The sequence below is a fragment of the Setaria italica genome, chromosome IX (genome assembly GCF_000263155.2).
Source record: "Setaria italica strain Yugu1 chromosome IX, Setaria_italica_v2.0, whole genome shotgun sequence".
NCBI lineage: Eukaryota > Viridiplantae > Streptophyta > Magnoliopsida > Poales > Poaceae > Setaria > Setaria italica.
Genome location: NC_028458.1, coordinates 36,728,720 through 36,751,551, shown reverse-complemented (window position 1 = coordinate 36,751,551; position 22,832 = coordinate 36,728,720). Strand labels below are relative to the sequence as shown.

At 44.8% G+C, this 22,832-nt stretch overlaps 2 protein-coding genes across 2 annotated transcripts; both read left to right on the top strand.

Moving 5' to 3' along the window:
* The first annotated feature begins 994 nt into the window (after nt 1–994).
* Nucleotides 995–4,437, top strand: LOC101768122. Its single transcript, XM_004983574.3, has 7 exons — nt 995–1,242; nt 1,664–1,752; nt 1,868–1,943; nt 3,089–3,138; nt 3,232–3,528; nt 3,666–3,704; nt 3,980–4,437. The coding sequence occupies exons 1-7, from the start codon at nt 1,101–1,103 to the stop codon at nt 4,163–4,165; spliced, it is 879 nt and encodes a 292-aa protein (XP_004983631.1). The 5' UTR covers nt 995–1,100; the 3' UTR covers nt 4,166–4,437.
* Nucleotides 4,438–5,996: 1,559 nt separating this feature from the next.
* On the top strand, nt 5,997–11,914 carry LOC101767316 (probable serine/threonine-protein kinase cdc7). The gene is made up of 15 exons (XM_004983572.3): nt 5,997–6,595; nt 6,710–6,783; nt 7,143–8,129; nt 8,273–8,339; nt 8,428–8,490; nt 8,587–8,650; nt 8,744–8,837; nt 8,932–9,015; nt 9,107–9,196; nt 9,318–9,345; nt 10,272–10,751; nt 10,846–10,907; nt 10,989–11,098; nt 11,185–11,272; nt 11,355–11,914. Exons 1-15 carry the CDS (start codon nt 6,148–6,150, stop codon nt 11,649–11,651), a joined length of 3,036 nt encoding a protein of 1,011 aa, XP_004983629.1. The 5' UTR covers nt 5,997–6,147; the 3' UTR covers nt 11,652–11,914.
* The last annotated feature ends 10,918 nt before the right edge of the window (nt 11,915–22,832 follow it).

Genomic DNA, 22,832 nt, shown 5'->3' with positions numbered 1-22,832 from the left:
ACCTAATAATCTTCATCCAATTTACTCATACATATCATTACAAATCATAATTTAAAATATCATTCTAAATTTGTATTTAAGTTACCCACATATGTTGTTATTAAAAATAACATAAAGTAATCACCTAAATATTAATCTAATTATCTTCGTGTGCATCATATAAATGTCCAAAAGTAAACTAATATATGATTCTAAATTAACTATTTATGTCATTATTAATATAGAAATACTAAATATATACACATGATGAGTGTTACCATTTAGACCATTTATACATGTATGTGAGGAATTGATGAAAAATATCAATTTTTATGATAAACACAATGTATGGAGGTGTGATACAAAATGAAAAAAGTGTGAATGTGGATCAAAAAGTTTATAGAGTAATTACTAATTAAAAATTAATCACAACTGAATAAAGATAAGTACATCTATATGAGTATTATAATGAAGTATTGAAAAAAATAAGAGAGCAGTAGGTACAATTTTAATTATTAGTTAGGAATTTAATTTCTAAATAATTTTAGATTCAATAGCTTTTAAAAATATTAGCCCGTGCCGGCGTGGATGGACTAGTTCCACAAAGCCGATGGCAGTGCCGCAGTGGCCAGTGGGCTGTTCTCCCAGGGCCGGAGCATCGAACAGGCAATTCTTCTGAAACTCTATTCGAAGAGGACCCACCTTGTATTGCTTAAATTGCCATGGAGGTGTGAGGGCGTTTGCTCTAAAAAGAACTACTGTTACGAAGCAAGATTACTGTAAACTTTACATCAGGTTTTAGAGAAGGCCAAAAGCATAATGATAATCTGCAAAACGTGCCGGCTCTCTTGAAAAAATTGCAGTCGATATGCCACAGCATGTCAGCATGCACCTTGTCAGCTTGATACGGCATTTAACCCTGTTACCAGGCCTATGCCAGAGACATGCCTCTAAATGGGCTAGCCCATCTTGCGGCGTTTCTGATGGGCTATACCCCCGTTGCCATTGTGTGTGGTGGATCAAGCTGTCCGGCCCCGGATTAAGCCCAAGCAACGATCCGATCCAAAGTCGCGGACCTCCACTCCTTCCCTTCCGTCGCCGGCGTCCATCGCCCGGCGTCGATGGCGAGCCCCCGGGAGCGGAGGCTTCCGCCGCCCGCGTTCCGGATGGAGAACCCCTTCAGCGTGAAGGTTTTGCAGGTCTTCACCGGATTCGGTGTCGGATGCGGCGTTGGCATCGGCGTCGGCCGACCCATCTACCTAGGTAATGTGAATTTTGGAGGACCTTATCCTGGTTTCGTTCTTAGATGACCGAGGTGGGTTCAGGGGAATCGAATCAGTCATAGGTAGGTGGGGGTGTTCTTTGGGTTTGGCATTTCTTTGAACAGATTAATGACGACGTAGGGGCTGCCTCCTCACAGTGGCATTTCGTCGAACAGTTCGTGTTGTGTGTAAATTAATCGAACGGGAGCTACATTATTTGACTTGGTGATTACTTAAACACCCGCGTTTGGAAATATATAAATATGTGGTTGATTCATGCTTGCTAATTCTGGCACCTGCACGTCAAATGCTGTCCAAAGCTTGGCAAATTGCCTTTAGAGTAATGGATTAATTTCACGATCGGCTTCTTGTCTAAGAAGTTACCTTCTTGTCTAAGAAGTTACCTTCTATATTTATTTCAGGTATGATACCTGGGCTTCAGCAAGTTATGAGTGCTACAAGAGGCGCAACAGATGCCTTTTCTGGTGTCACAAGGCATGTCAATTCTGCGGTACGATAAGATTTAGCACTTTTCAGTGCATAAACGCCCATTCTGTAAATCTGATCCTGTATTTGGTGCTTATCTGATGGTGCTATTTTCGTCTCTCCCTGTGTTTGTGCTCTAGCTGAGGACATCTGGGTTAAAGAACATTGAAGCGGGAATTGGCTGTGGAGTTGGTATGGGCCATGGTTTTGGAATAGGTACATATTGCAGCTATTTCAAAAAATTAACTTTGTATTCCTGTCCATCCTTATATGAACTGTCCTCACTTATGTTCAATTATGATGCCTTGTCTCCATTAAGTTTTCTTTTTTAGTTCTTTCCCTGTTAAGTAAGTGCAGCAGTGTATACGCATCAGCATGTTTTTTCATCTATTCCTCCTCATTTAAAGTTAATGCAGAGTACTTGTGTAATTGCTATTGCATGGTGATACTTTGGTTCACTTTTATGCCCCACTTGCATTTCTGTTCATTGTAGGCGTGTAGTTAGTTCATCTATCCTATGCGCAGTTGCTTTGGTTGAACGAAAGATGTAACTTTAATACCATAATAATGATAATGGAGGACAACGTTTTTTTTTTCATTTTTGCAGACTAGCACTATCCATATGTCTTTTTTCTTTGAATACGCAGCACTTAAAACATTAGCTCCGCTCCACAGACAAGGATAAATCGACCTACATGCAAAACCAAGACCAACTAGGACTCAAACTTGGTCAGTTGTGCCAATCAAGGGCCGAGCTAGGTGAACAGGTCACTGACTCACTGGGGTCTTCTCCATACCACTGGGTCAGGGATTGCCCAGAACATTAATTTTCCACTTAATTCACTGAAGCTTTTCAGGATCAGCTGACCCTGATAAATAGCCGTAGCTCCGCCCCTGGTTCCAATCCTTTGGCCCTGGCCATGACTCACTACCATGACTCATCCCTAATGATCTGTAGAACCTTTTGAATGTTGGCGAACATGAGGACAAAACCACTCTGGTGCTTCCATATTGTCCAAGCACCCAAAGTTATCAAGGAGTTCATTCCAGCCTGCATTGAACTTACCACCAAAGTGATGGTACTGGACCACCATTCAAAGAAATGTGATGCGGAAGATTGGGGTGATAGACTGGGGAGACCATAGTGTCTATACAACAGGGACCAAGTCTCTCTCTTTTTTTTTTTGAAAACTGGACCAAGTTTCTCTTGCAATTGGGATTATCCATATGTTGCGTGTATGGCCATTTCTTCAACTGCTGCAGCGCTTTAAGCTGGTTTTTACCAGATAACTTTTTGTGCACCAACTTGTGCACTTGTTTCCTGTGAGATGAAGCAAACCTTATTTCTCTTCAACTTTCAGGAATTGCACTGAAGCCACGAGTACTTCATGGAATTCAGTCATCTTTTGGGGTACATATATGAACTGTAGTTTGCCCCCATTTTCTTCCGTTTCCCTTTTTCAGTGCATTAACATTGATTGAACTAGTTTTTTTCTTCTTCTAGGAAATAATGTCTAAATTGACGTCAAGGCTAAAGGATAGCCCTGAGATGCCGTCTGCATCGAATCCTATGGCTCGTTCTTTGTCTAGCAATCAACAAACTCACGATGGTATGCCCATGGATCTAGAGGCTAAGACTGCAGAAAGTAATTTGAAGAACACTACAAGTTATGAAATGTCAAGAGTACAGCAACCTAATCAGCCAGAAGCATTAACTGGGAGTCGAACTGAAAAGGTCATTGCCAATTTTCTACAGAATCCACTGTTCCAGAATGATACAAAGATGGACTCCAGAGATGCGGTATGCACTAAAACACTCTTAAACTTTACAATACATATTGTTCATTTGTTTGTGCAGTTGTAGCTTCAACTATGTCTTTGGCTGCTGAATTGTTATGCACCAGATGTCCTGAACTATTTTTTCTTTATTCATTTCAGCCTGGAAATTTACAAGGAATGGATAATGTACTCCAGCTGGTGAGTTCAGTTCAGTTATACTTATGACATTTGCTTGGCAGTTCCATCCATTTCTGTGTTAGATGTGTTTTATTCATTCATCCCAATATAACCCGAAAATGTTGTGCCTCTAGACTTTTAAGCTATAGTTCTCGTTACATGTAGGAAGGCAGTAGAGAAGTGCTTTGTTGGTTATATTAATCATACTGTATTCATGTAAAGATTGGTTCACAATTGATTGTTTTTCATAGCAATGCAAGCCTCGTAGCTGATTATAATCGGTTATGCATTTTCAGGTACTGAAGCACCAAAGGGTTATTGAAGAACTGCGGGAGGAAAATGAAAATCTGCGTCAGATACTTGTAGAGGAACTTAAGGTTTCACCGACCAAATTACAAATAGATCGTAAAAACGGAGTGAAGGCCTATTATCCGTGCTCGGACTGCTTCGAATGCCGCCGTCGAAGTCGGAAAACAAGATAGCAGCAGGAATTGCCTGTGTAGTTTAGCACAATTTTGGTAGTTCATTCAGTAGGCGACCAGTGCAGTAGAGAGCCACAGTACTAATGCTGTCCACAATATCCTCTCGAGAAATTGCAGATCAACTGTGATTGTTCAGTACAGTTGTCAGTAACGTTATCCATCAGCTGTTTCATCTGCAACATTTGTTTCTCCATTTGATTGATGCAGAACGCTTTGTCCCGGCTTCTGAAGTCTGAATCTACGAAGGACATTTTGCTCCTTTTCTCATTCCATTGATATCTAAATGCGCAGAAATGTATTAATCTTACTTTTCTTTTGCGAGGCGTATTAATCTTACTTGTAAACGCTTTTTTGGAACTCGCTTATCTATAGCTTATCTAATAAGCCCACTGTCTGGAGAATCCGCTGTCTGAATAAGCAGGGTGTTTGGCAATCCTGATTCTGAATAAGCAGGGTGTTTGTCAATCTTGATTATTTTGTGTCGATTGTCTGTCCTAGCTGGTAAATTGACCTGAATGCCGCTGAGGCTGATAATAGCTCATTTTTGTTGTGAACACGATGAGAAGACAATAATTCTAATGTCTTTGGAGTTTGTTAAATAGAAATTGCATTACAATAATGTGAAATTCATATGATAGATTGGTCTAGTATGGAAACAAGAACCTCTTCAAATTTCCTACCGATAGTTTTTAATGAGCCACGGAAATTATTCTTACATTGCCTAAGAGCAGGAGCAGAGCAATCGCCTATCCTGTAAAACATATGATGTTCTGGAAGTCCAAGGCCATGAAGCTTTCCTTTCTCGCCAAAACCCAAGCAAGACCCTCTTCGCCTTCTCCCTGCTCAGGTACTTTTTGCAATCTTTCCTTTCTCAAATCGTTTGCTCGCCGCTGCAGCACCCCACGGCGCCCGACCTCCTCTCGCTGCTCCCCTACGCGCCACTCCGCTGCGCGACCCGCGGGTGCGGCGCCGCGCTCAACCCGTTCTCGCGCGTGCACCACGGCTCCGCGCGATGGTCCTGCCCCTTCTGCGGTGCCGGCGCCAACCCGTTCCAGCGACACCTAGCGCCCGACGCGCTCCCCGCCGACCTCTTCCCCATGCACTCCAGCGTCGAGTACGCACTGCCGCCGGACCCGGCCGAGGAGGGGGGCCGGGGCCGCCCACACACGTGTTCGTGGTGGATGCCGCCACGGAGCTGGTGGTAGTGGACTGACGTGCGGGAGGAGGAGGCCGCAGGGGACGCGCGGAGGAGGGCAGGAGGCGGCGGGCGTCGAGGGAGGCAGCGGCGCCGTCGGCCAGGAGGTGGAGGTGGAAAGGGTATAGGGAGAAAAGAGGGTTCACTTAAGCAATAAGTGGCTCCCAAACCGCGTACGAGAAAATCGAACCTGCTATTGTTTTGTGGATTTTAGACTAAGCCGCTTAGCACACAAGCGGGAAATAAGCGAGGCGTTTGAGTGAGATTTTCGCTTATTTGCACCTATAAGCCGCTTATAAGCGGATAAAAGAGGGCCATAATCAGCTGTTCGCAGTGCTGTATGCATTGTGAGGACTGCAAAGCCTGCAAGGGTGGGCAAGAGTCAACAACACATAGTTGACCATTCGGAGGTGTGTGGGTCCAATGTGTAAGCGACTGCGACGCGGTGTTTACGCTGCTGTTGTGTGCGTACACTAGCTGTGGGCGTAGCAATTACGAGCCGAGGCGGAAAGCCCGGGCGGGAAAACGGCACGTGTTCGCACCGCGCTGAGATCCGCCGCTCCAAAAACTCCCCTCCCGCACAAATTTTCCCGCCTCCCGCCGCCCTCCGATCCACAAAACTCAGAACCTCCGAGGACCAAATCGCAAAAGCACCGTTCCCTCTTCTGTTCTAGAAGAGGCAAGCGAGAGAAGAACACCGCTCGAAGCCAAGCGCCGCCGGCTCCCCACCTCCATCCCATGCCTTCCGGGCCCTAGCCGCGCAGATCCGAGCGCCTAGCCCTCCCCGATGGCTCCGGACGGCGCCGCGGCCGCTCTCTCGGTGGAGATGGAGCTGGCTTGGCACCTCCTCACAGTGCTCGTCCGCCTCGGTCGCCCCGTCGCCGCCTCGGACCTCGCCACCGCCGCCTCCGCCGCGGCCCTCACCACCGCCGCCTCCGCCTCCACCTCCGCCGCGGCCCTCTCCGTCTCACCGGACTTAGTCGAGCGGATGTGTCGTATCCCTGGGTCTCCACTGCGAATCTCCGGCGGCGGCGTGGTGACAGCCTCTGAGACGGCCGTCCTGGCGTTTATGAGGTTTGCGGGGTTGGATGTCCCGGCCCCAAGGGTGTTGTTGAGACCTCCCGAGGTGAGGAAGTGGTCGGGGGAAGTGACGATTCGGTATGAGCGCAAGCGGAAAGTGTCGGATGTGAGCTGCTTCAGCACGAAGAGGCACCGACTACTAGCGCCGGACTCAGGTGTTTAATTTCTCAGAGAAGCCAGATTGTTCCATTTACATGTTTTTACTGTATGCGTGCTGGTTCAGGAGGGCTATCCTTGTTTCTATATTCATTTGGGTTCATTTTGTGCAGATTTGATGGAACACAGCGAGCAGGAGTCGAATCAGCTGGTTGCACAAACCTGTGCCCCAGCTGCTACTGGAGAGGTATGATGTCTCTTCCTAGTTGCTGTACGCTTGTTATTTCATTGCAACATGTCCAAATTAAAGAAATCGAAGATGCGAAGACCCAACAAATTGCCAATCTAGCCCTACTTTCTTTTATTTGCTTGTAGTTAGTCTGATTGGACATTTGAAATCATTTCATGTTATTTCTTTTTATAGGCCATGGGCACAAAATCCCTAGGATATTAGGCTCTTACGCATGAATAATCTGTTCCATAGGGCTTACTAATTTTCATCAGTAGATTGCCACAATTTTGATTGGTTTGGTCCATCCATAGAGTAAATGGCATGAAAGATAGCTTGAAATTAACCGTTGAACTTTTGTCATATCTTATACTCAGGTACATTTGGAGGTTATGCAAGAGTTGCAGGATAGGCTTCCCACTATCAGCACATTTATCGGTGAACCTTCCTTAGGACTTCCAACTGGGGCTACTCTTGTTCCCAATGATGCTAAAATTACCACGCTTTGTCTTCAACCTGAACTTGCGCAGTCTCTTAAAGGTGATGATGGCACAGTTCTCGGGAACATGGCTTTAACACTGGTTCCAACAAATCTGTCAGATTGTTGTTCTGTCAATCTTCCTCCACTGGATGCTGAGAAATCCAAAAACATCGATGCAGAAGTTGATGGTAAAAGTAGTAGGATTGGTGAATCTGAACAAGCTGCATTCCTTAACTGTACAGTAGAGGATAGTGATGATCTACAAAAAGAGTCTGTCCATCCCACGACCATTCATGCTGTTGTAGCTGGGGAAACAGAAAATCATGCTGGGGAAAGAGAGAATCAGGCTGAAGATCTAAATCTCGTTTGCAAAAATCCAGGCAGCCCAATTAATTATAATACAAAGAGAGATGATAGTATAGAAGCATTTGATACTATTCCAAATCAAGCAGATGCTTTACAATACAACTGCCCAGATGCTGGGCATCATGAGAATCTCCCAACTTGTGGTCAGGAAAAGAATCCACTATGTGCCAATGCATGCGCAGAAGTTTGTAAGGATAAGACAACACAAATTTTGTTCCAACCTCCTATGGACACCAAGGCTGCACCTATAGCATCTCAAATGAACAGAAATAGTGAACCTGAAGCATTGCCGCAGGAAGCTACAAGGTATGACTGTATGGACATGAGGGACCTGAACATTATTGCTGAAAATAGAGAAAGCAAATATCTAAATAATGGAAAGCAGCCCTGGAATGAGGTGGAGGCCAATGTATCTAAAAATGGGCAGGATAGAATGGTTGCGAAGCAAAATGAGAAGACCAAGAAAAATGCACTGCCCAAAGAAGATAAGGACCGCTTTGCAGCAAAGGCTCAAAAGGTTAGTTTGTCAACATATGGTCACTTAATGATTGCTAAGTCTTGTATGAATCATTTATGTCCTGTACCTATCCCAGCCTTCTATTCAAGATTTTATTTATTAACTTTTATTTTATTTTGCTGTTCTGCTGCCATCGTTTTCAGAGCCATGTAGTTCCAAAACAACTTCCTAGCTTCAAGGGTTTTGTCATAGAAGAGGAGGAAGGGTCTGGTAAGAATCCTGTATATTTCTTTTGGAACTGTCACTTAGTTTTTTTTTCTGAATGCAGACTAATATGTCATGTTCATTATTTACTCAGGAGGTTACGGGACTGTTTATAGGGCGCTGAGAAAAAAAGATGGACGAATATTCGCTATAAAATGTGTGAACATCAAGCCACAAGTCTTGATGTATTTATTTCTCCATTTTTATAAAGGTTTTTGTGAGAAAGAAATTAACTCTATGTTTCTACTTACAGGTCCTCACCCAAATGCTCATCCACACCATGTTAACAATGAACTAAAGATGCTGGAGCGTTTTGGGTACTAATTACCTAGCCCTCTCACTAAAACTTTTAAGAGTTGTTTTTGTTATCCATAGTAACATTAATGCGACTGCCATGTTTTTCCATGCAGAGGGAAACATTGTGTGATTAAATACGAATGCTCTTTGAAAAGTGGCGAACTAGAGTGCTTTGTTCTAGAACATGTTGAGCATGACAGACCAGAGGTATAGTGACTTTTACTAGCTCTGAAGCTATCTGTCTTTTTATTCAGTACCCATAATTAATCATCCTTTTTGAATTATTTCTTTTGTCTCCTAGATTTTGAAAAAGGAAATAGCCTTGCTTGAGTTGCAGTGGTATGGGTACTGTCTGTTCAGAGCTCTTGCAAGCTTACATAGACAGGTCTTTATAAGTGCATGCTACCCTGGTCAACTGTTGATTTCTGTTGCCGATTCTAATCGTGGATATCTGATAACTGTATGCTTGTCTCCAGGGGGTAGTGCATAGAGATGTCAAACCTGGAAACTTCCTCTTCTGTCGCAAACTGAAGAAGGGGTATCTTATTGACTTCAACCTGGCAAATGTTAGTGCTTGTACTGTTCTTTCTATTTGATGCTTACTTTTTTATGAATATTTCCTGTATTGCTTGATGCTAACTGAGTCTGGAATTCTGCCACTATGTGTTTTCCTGATTTTGCATGCAGGATCTCCACCAGAAGTTCTTGAAAAACAGTAAGTCACTTCCTAAATTTGAATTATTAATTGGTGTTTTTTGGTGGGCATTATTAATTGGTGTGTTATGGGGGCGGCAGACAGCCAGCCCTTCCTCATTAGTTAGAGAGATAGGATCAGTTAGGGATATGATTAGATATGATTTGTTAGGATTTGATTCGATCTTCCTCAGGGGTCAATGAATCCTCTTTCCTTTCTATATAAAAGGGAGGTGATGTATAAAGGGAGGTAAACAATGAAGAAGAATTAATCCCAATTCTCCCCAAAAGTCTACTCCCCTTCCAATCAGACTCTGCCAGTGATCTTCCCGGCTTTTTTTACCCAAAACAAACTTACATGGTGTTTGATAGTGAACTTCTGCTCATAGTTTTCTGTCAGAATAGTTTATTGTCCCAGTTCTGGACTGTGCGCTGAATACAGTCCATACCGGTATTTTTCATGCTGTTACTCGATCTTAGGGGAAAAAAGAATGACTTTGGAACGTTTATAGTCGTGCTGGCATAAAAGAGGGTTGAATAGAATTCAAATATATCCCATAGTTCAGTTCAAGAGTTGGACCCACTAGATCAGATCAGTGTTTTTGTCAAAAAAGCGTTATCCTGGTGATGATCCTGACAAGGCGGTGAATTTCATTAGCTTGAACACCTACATTTACGCATAAGATATCTGACTGATATATGTGCTGAAAAGTTTTGCTGCATGTACCTTTTGTTCCTTGACATAATGATTGTGAACTGTAGCTACTGAAATGTTTCAGCAATGTATATGTGCTGTAGTCATCAACAATCACTATCTGATTCATTGGAAGTTATACTTATTGGAAAGCTAGAAAAAGCTTATTAATTTTGAACATTCAAATTACCGCAATTCTATTCTACTGTACTATGGCTGACTGATGGAGATGAAATTTTGGTTTAATTGATTAGGTAAATCTGAGACAATTTCATGTGGGAAGGATACGGCATCTCAAACATTATCAAAATTTGCCCCAGTAGTTCACGCCAAAGAAGCAGTTGATGATTCAAAGCAACCTCTTCCTTTGAAGAGGAAAAGATCCAGTAAAAACCCAGTGGATAGTGCACCTAAGATCGACAATAAAAGTAAGCATGGTACCCAAGCTGCTGATGTATCTGGTGTAACCTCTGCGAAGGATCCTACAAGCACAAAAACATCATTAGATAGGTTAAAGCAGCCAATGCCTTACAAAGGGCGAAAGGAATTAATGAACTTCTTGCATGAGGCAATGCAAAGTCCCAACAAAAATACAGTGCCTGCTCCTGCTTCCCAAAGGAAGAGGGTCGCTGCTCCTATTGGTAGTGTGGATCGAAAGCTCTTTATGCTGACTCCAATGCCCCTGCATTCTGGTGGTAGTGCTGTTGCTGGTTCTGGCACATTTAACAACAAAGGTGGATTTTCCCAGTAACTGTGTCTTGCACATGTCTTGATATTCAATTGAACATCCCTAGCTATTAGAATGATCTAACTAACTGGTAGTTGCAGGACATGGAAAACATCGAAGAGAAGGTCCATGTGTTGGAACTAAAGGATTCCGGGCTCCAGAGGTTTGATTATGTTTCCTGTTGTGAGAGTCGAGTGTTTCATCCTTGAAGTTTCATATACTGAAGGTGATGTTTTTCCTATAGGTTCTCTTTAGGTCTTTCCACCAGGGTTGTAAAGTTGATGTCTGGTCCGCTGGGGTGACGCTCCTGTACTTGATAATTGGCAGAACACCTTTTGGTGGTGATCCTGAACAGTGAGTTAACTTACACATTACAGCAATGTGTATCCTCAGTCCCTAACTGAAGAATGTTGCTAATATGTTGCATTTGTATGATAAAGGAACATCAAGGAAATAGCAAAGCTGAAAGGTAGTGAAGAACTGTGGGAGGTAGCGAAAGTGCACAACTGCGAATCTTCGTTCCCATCGGTATGTTAACTCTCACCTCAAGTTCTTACATTCTTTGAATAGGCTGCTGAGTCTGATTCCTAAAAACACTCTTCGGTGTCAGGATCTGTTTGATTTCAAATCGTTTCACTCTGTGGATCTGAGGCAGTGGTGTACAGCCAACACACGCAGGCCAGAGTTCCTCAAGTTGATACCTGAATCATTTTTTGACCTGCTGGATAAGTGCCTCGCTGTCAACCCCAGGTGCAGGCTCACATCAGAGGATGCGCTCAAGCATGATTTCTTTTCTCCATGCCGTGATAGCTTCAGAAAGCCCAAGATGCTTAGGATTTCAGCTGGTTCTGACGCTGCTTCTTCATCGTCACCCCAGAACATAGCGCTTACAGCAAAACAATCATAGCGCTCGTTGCACCGTACAGACCTGTATTAACACCTGCAAGCTGATTGTGACCAGCTAGCTAATTACAGACTAGAAAATAGCCTAAATGTTTCCCCCTTGATGTAAGTAAACACCAATACTGAAGATGTACTGATCCCTCGTGCTAGGATTCCTGCAATATCCGAGTCTGACTCGTGTACAGCGAGTATGTGGTGTGTGCGTGTTTTTAACTGTGAACACTTTCTTTCGGAGCAAATTTTGTTGGTGTACTTGCTTCTGCAATCCGTAGCTTTGCTTCATGAGGTGCTCATTACTCTACTTTTATGTGCATCACAACTTCTACGTTTTCCTTTGTTTGATCACACAAAAGATGTGCTTCAGTCAAGACGAGCGTTGGGTGCTTGTAAGTTGTATATGTTAATTAACACCCAGTCATCTGTCAACATCATATGCTCGTGTATTTTCCACGATACCGTCTCGCAGCAATTACACTGCTGTCAACAACAGTCCGTGTTGTTGACTTAGCCCTTGTTTACTTCACTCCCAACTTCCAACTTTGGCACTATGCAAAAAGAAGATTCCCCATTACATCAAACTTGCGGTACATGCATGGAGTACTAAATGTAGATAAAATTTAAAAATAATTGCACAGTTTTGTTGTACTTTGCGAGACGAATCTTTTGAGCCTAATTAGTCAATGTTTGGACAATAATTCACAAATACAAACGAAACGCTACAGTGTGCTACAGTGCCAGCACAGTAATTTGGCACCTCCCAATTTGGCCAACTAAACAAGGCCTTAGAAATATAGCGAGTATGTGGTGTAACATCTTCGGGATAAGTCGGCATATTCTGGTGACGCTTTTTTTAGGGCGACCCTTGTCACGGGTTCGGTTCGTCGGAGTCAAGCCCTGCCCACGAGAAGCTACTCCGATCAACCTCGAGTGGCGTTCATCGGCAAAAACTAGTTAACCTCGCAAGATCAACATACAAAACTCACTTAACCTCGCAGGTTCTAAACAGGTGTGTAAACTACGTTGACCTTGCATCTTCTTTGTCATTTCGACTTCGAGGCTAAAGATTATTTGTTGATGGCTAAGATATGAACTAACTTACCCTTGAACGCTCGAAGCTAATCTCGAGCACCGAGTTTTTCGTTATGTTTTCTACTGAGGGTGAGGACTGAGTTGTACGCGTTGAGTATGAAGACACGAGGCTAAGGAGTCTCCTCAACGCGAAGCTAAGGTTGCGAAGCTGAAGACTTAGATGAAAAGAAGAAGCCTCGAGGTTAAGGGCTCGAAGGCGTGAGAAGCATGGCTACATAAAAATGTAAGAAGTGTGACTACAAGGAGGTGTGAGATGCGTGACTCTGCAGGAGAGTTCAATTTGTACACGTTACCCCAAAGACATTTATGTATGACATATTCTAGGAATGTAGTAGATGAGAAAGGGTATTCATTGTGGCGGAACTGTCCAACTTAAACTGGTTTAAATGCGCCTAATTGCTGCCGACGCAGCAATTATCCAAAGCGCACTTAAAACAGTATAAGCCCGATCGTCCGTCGAGTGTCCCTAGGACTCCTCGAAAGATCCACGTCGTGTCTCATAACCATACATCAGGATAGTATCCGCGATGGGATAGCATCAACAAATATTACATTTTTACATATATACAAAAGGTACGAGTTAATACAGAACATAGGTTGAAGCAAACTTAATAGTGCAGTGTTAGGAGGAGTTCTAGGACTTAAAACATAAATGGTTCAGGTGGAGAGGAGCATTTAAAAACTTCTTCTAAGGGTATTGTGAGACTCATAACAATAACCTAGGGCTTCGGGGCTTCCTCCTCGGTGGACTCCTGCGGTGCTTCTGAAAAGATAGCCACAAGGGATAACCCTGAGTACGAGGTACTCAGCAAGTCTTACCCGACTAACCAATATAATAGTTTTTCTTTGGAAGTATATGCTAGCTTTTTTTGGTGTACTTGGCTGATACATTTTTGCCGAAAAGCTTACTACAAGTGATGCCTTAGTTTTATCTTTTATGTAGGTTAAGTTATTACCTAACCATTCTAGATGATGAGAAAAGATTAAATGCAACACTAAGGTATTAAGTCATACATCCATCATTAACAGAAAGGTATAACACTTATAACTTTATGCTACGATGCTCAACAGTGATCAAGTGCATTCATAACCGAGAATTGCGGCGATCCGGATCATATTACATCCTGCAGGAGAGTACCCCGATCACCAGTTATATACGACTGTCCAGGTCGTACACAACGACCTTTCGATTAGCAAAATCAATGATTGGGAATAAGACTACCCGGACCCAGGGACGCACCCCCACATGGGACCCCACGTCTGGCCCGATCACCATGTGAGTTTCAGGCTACGCCCCTGCCAATCTCCAGCACGTCAAGCGCGGGTACGAAGTATTCCCGATCAGAGAGTTTACTAACCTACTGGGCTTTACTGGTCCCATACCCAGTAAGTGATCAGATGATTATCACTTGATCAAAGGTTAAGACAACGAATCAGGCCTTAACCAAATTAATCTAGCAGACAGAACTACATCCTTAGCTTCTGTCCGCTTCTTAATTTCCATGCCATCTTTCCATAATTAGAGGTATGACTCAAAAGTTTTCCCTAAGGTTGGTAAACCAAGTATTTAAGCAACTAAGCAATTCTAGACTTGGGTTATCTGCTAAAGGTTTGAACAAGTGGCAAAGATGTCCTTAAAACAAGGTATGATTATGCACAAGAATAGGTTTCAAGCAACTCCTAGACTTAGTGCATACATACAGCAAATAACTGAATATAGGACACATGAAATATTGACTTCAAAATAATAGGTGTAATGCACCGGGGCTTGCCTTGTTCGCTTAAAAAGTTAGTACTGTCCGAAGGGTTGGCCTCGCAGGGGACCAATTCAAAGATTTCTTCAAACTCCGAAGATCCTTCTGAAAATTCCAAGTAATCTCCTTCTGGTGCTTCGGGGTCTATAACACAACATATGCAGGGGTTAGGAATGCAAATTTTGAATATAAGACTATACAACTTTTCTTCATGATAAAGTTGCAAGCCAACAAGGAATATACAATTTATCATGATAAAGTTGCAAGCCAACACACAAAAGAAACCCGAAAAGATTAGCCCACAATTTTTATTTTCCTACTTAACCTTACTTAAGGCCTTTATTTTATTTTTAGAAAAGGTTATAATTATTTTCTAACTTGAAAACCTAATTTCCTATAAGTTAAGAATAATTTGTGGTTATGAAAATGTTATTCCATATTTTATGCATTTTATAAAGATTAAGTATTTATTTAATTACCTTAAAAGAAAGGCATTAAATAAATACCTAAATTTTTATTGTTTTCCTAGGGTATAAAAATTTTAATGCATAAAGGAAAATAAAACAAGCCTAACAAAATTGGTTTCACTAATTTTGGACACTCCTAGAAATTTCTGTGATTTAAATGGTGAGATTCGGATTTAAACTAATTATTCTATAAAAGAAATCTAAATTTTTTCGAAAAACACCGCCGGGTAACTTTTCTCACGCGGCTCTACTCTACCCCCTCTCACTTGCGCTGGGCCCGTGGCGCGGACCCACCCCTTCTCCTATTCCTTCTACCCGCCGACCTCCTTTCTTCCCCGGTCGGGCCTTACTGGGCCGATTCTCCTCCTCTCTTCTTTTCTTTCTACCGGTGACGGCCCAACGGCCCACTTTCCTTTTTCTTCTTTTTCCGTAGCACCGGCCTGCTGGCTTTTCTGGGCCTCGGCCTTTCTCTCACGGCTGTCCGACTCCGGCTTCCTGGGCCTTTGGAGTGCTGGCCCAATAGACGCCCGCGCCCGACCGGCCTTCTTCTCCTTCTCCTCTTTTCCACTGACGCGCGGGCCCAAGGCTCCAGCGCCTTCTTCTTCCTCCCGCCAAATCCCGCGTGCGACAGGGGGCGGCGCGGTTCGCCGGCCGGTGCTCTACCGGCGACGGGGCTAGGCCAGGAAAGAACCTCCGTGCCCTCACACACCCATGTGTGGCAACAGCTCCTCGGGAGATGGCTGGAGCCATTCCCTCCACGGCGGCGGGCGGCGGCACCTACGGCCGGTCGCGGCTACGCGCGACGACGGCGCAACCTACCCCAACAGCTACTACTACACCATCCTAGCATCCTAAGGACCTGCCTAAGACTACCCAAGAAGGAAGAGAACAAGCGCAAGGGGGTGCTCACCGTGAGCAGAAGGTGCGGCGACGGTGGACAGAAACGATGGCGGTTTAAGGCGTGCCTGCGGAGAGGCTGGGCAACAAGCTGCTAGGGTTGCTGGTGGGGTGTGGGTGGAGGTGTGGACGGAGGGAATCGACGGGAGCTGCGGTGTGGTGGGAGTATTTCACCCGGCGGCGGTGGCTTGGACAGAGGAGATGGCGGCGGTAAAAAGGACAGCGGTAGAAGCGGCGGCGCGGGAGCGGTAGTTATTCAAGCTTTCACCGCACGCATGGTTGCCACCGTGGTCTACTCGTAGGCTTGCGTGGTGAAGAGGTGGCGTAGCTGTTGCGCTGGTGAGCGACCGACGACGGCGGCGGCGACACGCCCTGCTTGCTCTGTCATCCTTCCCCCCCTTTCTTCTGATGCCCGAAACTTTAGAGCTCCACCACGGCCGATTCCAAATCCGACGGTCCCCAAGTCGCTTAAACAAAGTTGTAGATAAACTTGAATCCTTCAACTATTTTGGCTCTACCCCGAGATAAACATCCGAGCACAGTGAAATTTGAATTTTTCTTTCTGCTTCAACTGAATTTCGCTGAACTCAAAGTTCAGTTCGTCAGTTATCTGATAGTGCTATTTACCTCACTTTGTGATTGAGTTCAGTGATCCAAATCCTTTCCTTGTAGTCCAACTTCTACCCAATTGTGTTCTACTATCTTCAAGGTTTCCATTTTGCCCAAAAACACCTATACCTTTTGGTCTACATTCCTCTGAAATCAACTCCAAAGTCAGCCATGTACTGCTGTTTTTAGACTTAGCTAATTTCAGTGATGCAATTACAGTGACGAGATGCTGACTTTAAGCCTTTATTTGAAAAAGATCCCTCTGCTATTCTTGATCAACAACACCCAAATCTAGTAGTCCAAAGTCCACACTTTAATATGGTGTAGTTGTTTTGATCCACTTATTTGAAAAATTCATCAGAAATTAATTTCCAAAATGGACTCTGCTGCTGTTTTCTGAATTTTCTATTCTCGGACGATGAACAGTAATGTTGAATTTCCATTTCCTTTCTTTGATTCTTTTGAGATATTTAGGACCAGTTCTGTTCCAAATTCTTGATCCTCAAGTTCTAATTACCCTTACACCTTCATCCCATATTTTTGCCGAATTTTTCTGAATTTCAAATTCAAAATTCAAATTTCGGTCAAATTTGACCCGAATTTGATTTTTAGCCAATTTCTTTTTCTTTTCTTCACGAATTGCTTCCAATTCTTGAAAGTCACTTTGATGACTAAAATGGCAGGTGTTACATTCACGGTATGTAAAATGACCTCCGAGTCACTATAAAAGGGGAGCCCTACCCGTTGTAAAGGGCAGGATGTTTTTCAAGAGATTACAAGTTTTTCACCCGTTCATCTGTTGTGATCGAATCCTTTTGAGACCAATAGGGCGCCCAACAACCCAGATGCTACCACAAAAAAAGAAGAAGATTGCTGAGGATGAGAAAGAGCAGGAAAGGCAGCTCAACCCTGTTGAGCAAGACAACACGAACACTCTAGAAAAACTAAAAGAATAGAAGTCAACCTAAAAATAAGGAGTGAGAAAAAGAGAATTGAGGTAGAGACGTTGAGCCAAGCACAACCACAAACAAACGCGCAAAATGATCCACTTGGAGACACAAAGAGGGAGTTAGCCTCGGTGCTAAAACAACTTGAAACATTGAAAAAAGAAAAAGAAAAATTTGCTCAAGAGCTACAAGCGCAGAGGCTAGCAGCCAGCAAGTTAGCAGAATTAAATGAAGCAAAAAGATAGCTAGCAGAGTTGCAAGAGAGCTGGACGAGCTGCAATACTTGTACGCCACGCCACCACAACCGCCACTTCCAGGACATGCCACGAATGATACACCTATCCCACACCCAAACCGCAACCTCGTTGGACACAACACCTCAGCGATAACAAACAACTATACAACAATTGACAAGAACTCTCCATTATCCCTGGGCTTACAAATAGCTCCGTGGCCTACAACTTACAAGACGGTCACATTGCCAAAATTCAATTGGCAGAATGACCCTCACCAATTCCTGATGAGCTACAAGGCTGCGGTAGCGTCTACTGGAGGAGATGATGTGGTTTTAGCCAAATCTCTAATCATAGCCTGCGAGGGAGCAGCGCTGAACTGGTACTCGCTACTTCCACCACAGTCAGTATACAGCTGAAAGATAAAGAGCCTTTCGCCAGCTATGTTAAGAGGTTCGTCCAGTTGAAGTCACAAACTCCTGATGTGGATGAAAGTGTAGCCATAGCTGCATGCATCGAAGGGCTAACCCGAGGCCCAACAGCCTCGCATCTAACAAGAGAAAAACCAAAAACTATGGACGCTTTATTTTTTGAGCTGGAAAAGTATTGTGGATCAGATGAAGATCATAGAAGGAGAGCGACGGAAAGAAACTGCTAAAGGCAGGCCGAAAAAGATCAGAACTGGCAAGCCTCAAGGTACAATTACGCACAACACCAATACCCATACCTAGCTCAACAAGTACTGTCGATCGAGGGTGCTCAATCCTTGCAGCAACAAAATCAAAATCACAATAGGCAGCCTCAACAGTAGCAACCGCCAAATTTTGGTAGTGGGCAGAGAGGCGGTTACGCCGGAAGAGGAAGAGGCTGAGGCCGAGGGCCTTCGAGGCCGCAAAACCAGAACAACCAACCTTGAATGTTCTACTATACCTTCCATGGCAAGCAGCTTGACACACAATTGATTTTTGCTCAGAAACCAAAAAGAACCTTTGAAAGAATAGCCGAAGAGGAAAAAACATCTGCGGCACCCAAAACCATCCACCATACTTCTTTTTAGCCACAACAGCCATACTTCCCAAGCACTAACCTCACAAACTTTCAACCCGCTATGATGTGGCAACATTCACCATAATTCCACCCTCAAACTCAGCAAGCCTCACAAACCCCGAGCTTCGCGTCCTCCAAGCCTCTACATGAGATACTGCTACCTCCACCAAATCTGCCCAACCAAATTCCTAAAGCTGAACCTAACAACACACAGAACAGCAACCCCAAAGCTTTACCCACCTACGGTATGATAATACCAATATTAGGGGGATCCTCGTAGCTCGAACACCAAGAAGACAGTCCAAACACCTTGCCCACCTATGGCATGATAATGCCAATAGCTGGAGGATCTTCCCTTGAGTTCAAAATAAAAGACAAAAGAGAGATTACTTCAGCAAGTGAATACAATCATACCTGATGGGCCTTCCGCCAAGCCAAAGTGGGCGCACATGCCCATCTCTTTCACGGAAGAAGATTTCAAACTAAAGACAGCCTCGCATAACGATGCGATGGTGATCGAGGCCATCATAGCTGGGTGGAAAATTGGAAAGGTCCTAGTTGACAACGAAAGCTCTGCGGACATCATCTTCGCAAACACATTTAGAGAAATGAAGATTGATCCTCATTTGCTAGAGCTGGCAGAAGTGCCATTGCTTGGCTTCGGGGGAAGGCCAGTTAAAGTCTTGGGAAAAATTTCGCTCCCCATATCATTTGGAAATCTGGACAACGCTAGAACGGAATGCATAACATTCGACGTTGTCAAAATGTACTACCATACTTTGCTATCCTTGGCAGAGGGTTCATCAACAAGTTCAATGTGGCGATAAGGTAGCTGTTCCTATGTATGAAGATCCCAGCCCTGAAAGGGGTCATCACAGTTTATGGCGATCAGCAAATCGCTAGAAACATTGAAAAAGGTGCAACCTCAGGCCAAAGAAATGTGCATCATTTGACAAGTCCCATCGAGGCTGAACAACAGGAAAAGAAAAAGCCTTACGTCGAGCCTAAGAGGGACAGAGAAAAAATAAAAATAAGCGCAGATGGTGAAATGAAAAGAGTTCTGCTAGATGACTACATCCTGGACAAATATGTGACGATAGGGGCTAACCTTGAGCCTGCAGAAGAGAAAAAGCTAATCGAGTTCTTAAATAAAAACAAAGATGTCTTCGCTTGGTTTGCTAGTGACCTGCAAGGGGTCGATAGATGTATAATCGAGCACGAGCTCGAAATAAAGAAAGGTGCAATACCAAAAGAACAAAAACTCTGAAAAATGTCAGAAGAAAAAGCGCAAGTTGTAAAATCAGAAGTTCAAAGACTTCTTGATGCGAACGTCATACGCCCAATCATGTACCCGGAATGGCTAGCCAACACGATTCTAGTAACAAAGAAGAATCCAATGGAGACTATGCATAGATTTCACTGACCTGAACAAGGCTTGCCCAAAAGATGATTATCCATTAGAGAGGATGGACAAAGTGGTAGACGACGCTGCAAACAGTGAAATGTTCTTAGGCTACCACCAAATTAGAATAAGGAAGGAAGATGAAGAAAAAACAAGTTTCATAACTCCATTTGGAACCTACTGCTTCGTGAGAATGCCCGAGGGGCTAAAAAATGCGGGGCAAACTTTTACGAGAATGATAGGAATAGTCCTATGCAGCCAACTCCGAAGAAACATCCTGGCTTATGTTGATGACATTGTAGTAAAAAGTGACAAGCCAAAGAATCACATCCTCGACCTCGTAGAGACCTTTGCTAACTTGAGAGCAACAAATCAAAAGCTGAATCCGGAAAAGTGTGTATCTAGAATCCAGTGAGGCAAAGTCCTAGGGTGCCTAGTTTCAACATAGGGCATCGAGGCTAACCCAGACAAGATTTAGGCCCTTGTTGACATGAAAATGCCAACCTCAGTGAAGGACGTGCAAAAGCTGACAGGGAGAATTGCAGCTCTCAACAGGTTCATCCCAAAAGCCGCTGAACGAAGCTTGCCATTCTTCCAAGTGTTGCGAAGCTCCAAAAAATTTGAATGGAGAGAGCAACAAAGCAAAGCCTTCCAGCAGCTAAAGGATTACATAACAAACATGACAAAACTGTGCCCGCCCGAGCCAAAGTCCCCTTTGCTAGTATACTTATCAGCCTCAAGCTCAGCAGTTAGCGTTGCCTTAGTCTAAGAAAAATTGATTGATGGCAAGCTGAAACAAATTCCAGTTTACTTCGCATCGGAGGCGCTATCAGGATCAAAACTGTTCTACTCGGAGTTGGAAAAAATTGCATATGCTATAGTTATGGCAGCATGCAAGCTAAGGCATTACTTCGAGGGTCATAGAATCGTGGTGTCGGTGCAGAATCTGGCCGACAAGTAAATATTTGTAGTTTTGCCGTGCGTTAGATCGGATATGGCCTAGCACACAATGACACATAATGCATACTGGTTTGAGAAACGTGCCCTACATCAAGTCGAGGTCAGTCGGTCGACTTTATTCTTGAGCCCAGGTGCTCAAAGTTTGCAGTGGGGGTACAAACTAGAGGAGGATGAGAGGGGGGGTGCTTGAGTCTTGGCCTTGTTGTCATCTCAGTGGAAGAGAGTGGTAGGAGTTCAGACGTGCACTAAGTGTATGGGAGTGTGAAAGCGTTCGTCTCCCTCAGAGTGGAGGGTCCGTCCCCTTTTATAGTACAAGGGAACGGCCTTACAAGTCGGAGAGGATAAGTGAGTGAGTGTACAGGCACTGCCTAGTCTTGTCGAAGCCTACATCGTCTGGTGCGGTATGGCCTCCGTCCTTGGTCCCTGCTCTCCTTGTCAGGCCACTCCGTCGTAGCGAATAGGTTTATGGTGGCACCGTGTGAGGCGTGCGCAGGGCGTGACGTGGTACAGTTCTGCATATAGCCGGCTGACCCGGGTGCTTCCTCGTTATCCATCCCACCTGCTCCCTAGGCTCACATCGAGCAGACGTCCCCGGTTGGTTGTCCCAGTCAGCCTCGACTGAGTTGGTCGGGGGGGGGGGGGAGGGGGAGCGGTACGAGCGGTACAGTGCATTCCCAGTCAGGAGAACTCAGTCGGGAGAGCTTAGTTGGGACAACCCGGTCGGGGTTGGACTGTGGCCCCACCCCTGACCGGCACCTTCCGGTTGGGGTGCCGACTAGTCTTCTTGGTCGGAGGAATCGGCTAGTGGCTGGATCGAGGCCTCGGTTTGGCCACGTGTAGCCAGGCCGGTCCAGGTGTACGTTGTGGATGTGCCCTTCGTTGGGCCAAGTGTCATGGGAAGGCAGTCCTATTGGGGACCCCAGGTCTACGGACCTGTCAGGAGCCCCGAGCCCCTTTGGGACTTTGTTGGAGCCGTGAAGGGGCTTTCAGTCAGAATGTACCATCAGGGGGAACACATGGGGGTGTTGTTTGCGAAGTGGGCAGGCCGCATTGGGTCCAGCCCTATATCCGAGATGATAAGGATGAGCTCCCACGTGGGGATCATACCGTTGCCTCATGGCCTGGTACCTTTGCCTCAATTTCTGGCATATTTTACCACGCGGTAGTCGAACCATCGCCTCAAAGCCAGGCGCCTTTAGTGCGTGGTTGCTGAACCATTGCTTCGACATCGGGCGCTTTTATCGCACATCCATGAACGCGCATCGTAACCATTTCTAGACGGTTGCCGGCCGCCTGGTTATAAATAGGAGGTCTTCCGCATCTAGAGTTCCCATGGCTTGGGTTGTAGATCCAGTAGGTTTGAGATTGTTGCTCTTCGCCATGGGTGGCTTTGGCCGTACCTCATGATGCAAGAAGAACTCTTGTAACATGGATCCGCCGTGCAATGAGAGGCTGGATGAGAGGACGTGGGCACCGCCTCGGGAGGAAGGGGGAGCATGGCCTCCTTGTCCTCCATGCTGCGCTCGTACCTTGGGACGCCGATTGCTAGAGGTCATCATCCTGGTCTGCCACGTGCACGGCGGATTCGGCAGCGGAGAGCTAGTTTAGCTAGGTGTCCGAGGCGCGGTTCTCGTACTCCCTCCATGCCTTTTCTTCTTCATCCAGGTCACCACAGAGGGAGGAGAGAACTTTGCAGCTGAGCTGCCTCAGTTATTTTACCTTCCTCTCCTCTTGGCGCCCCTTGCTCGGGGAGGGGGGGAGGTTGATTAAGAATCGGTGA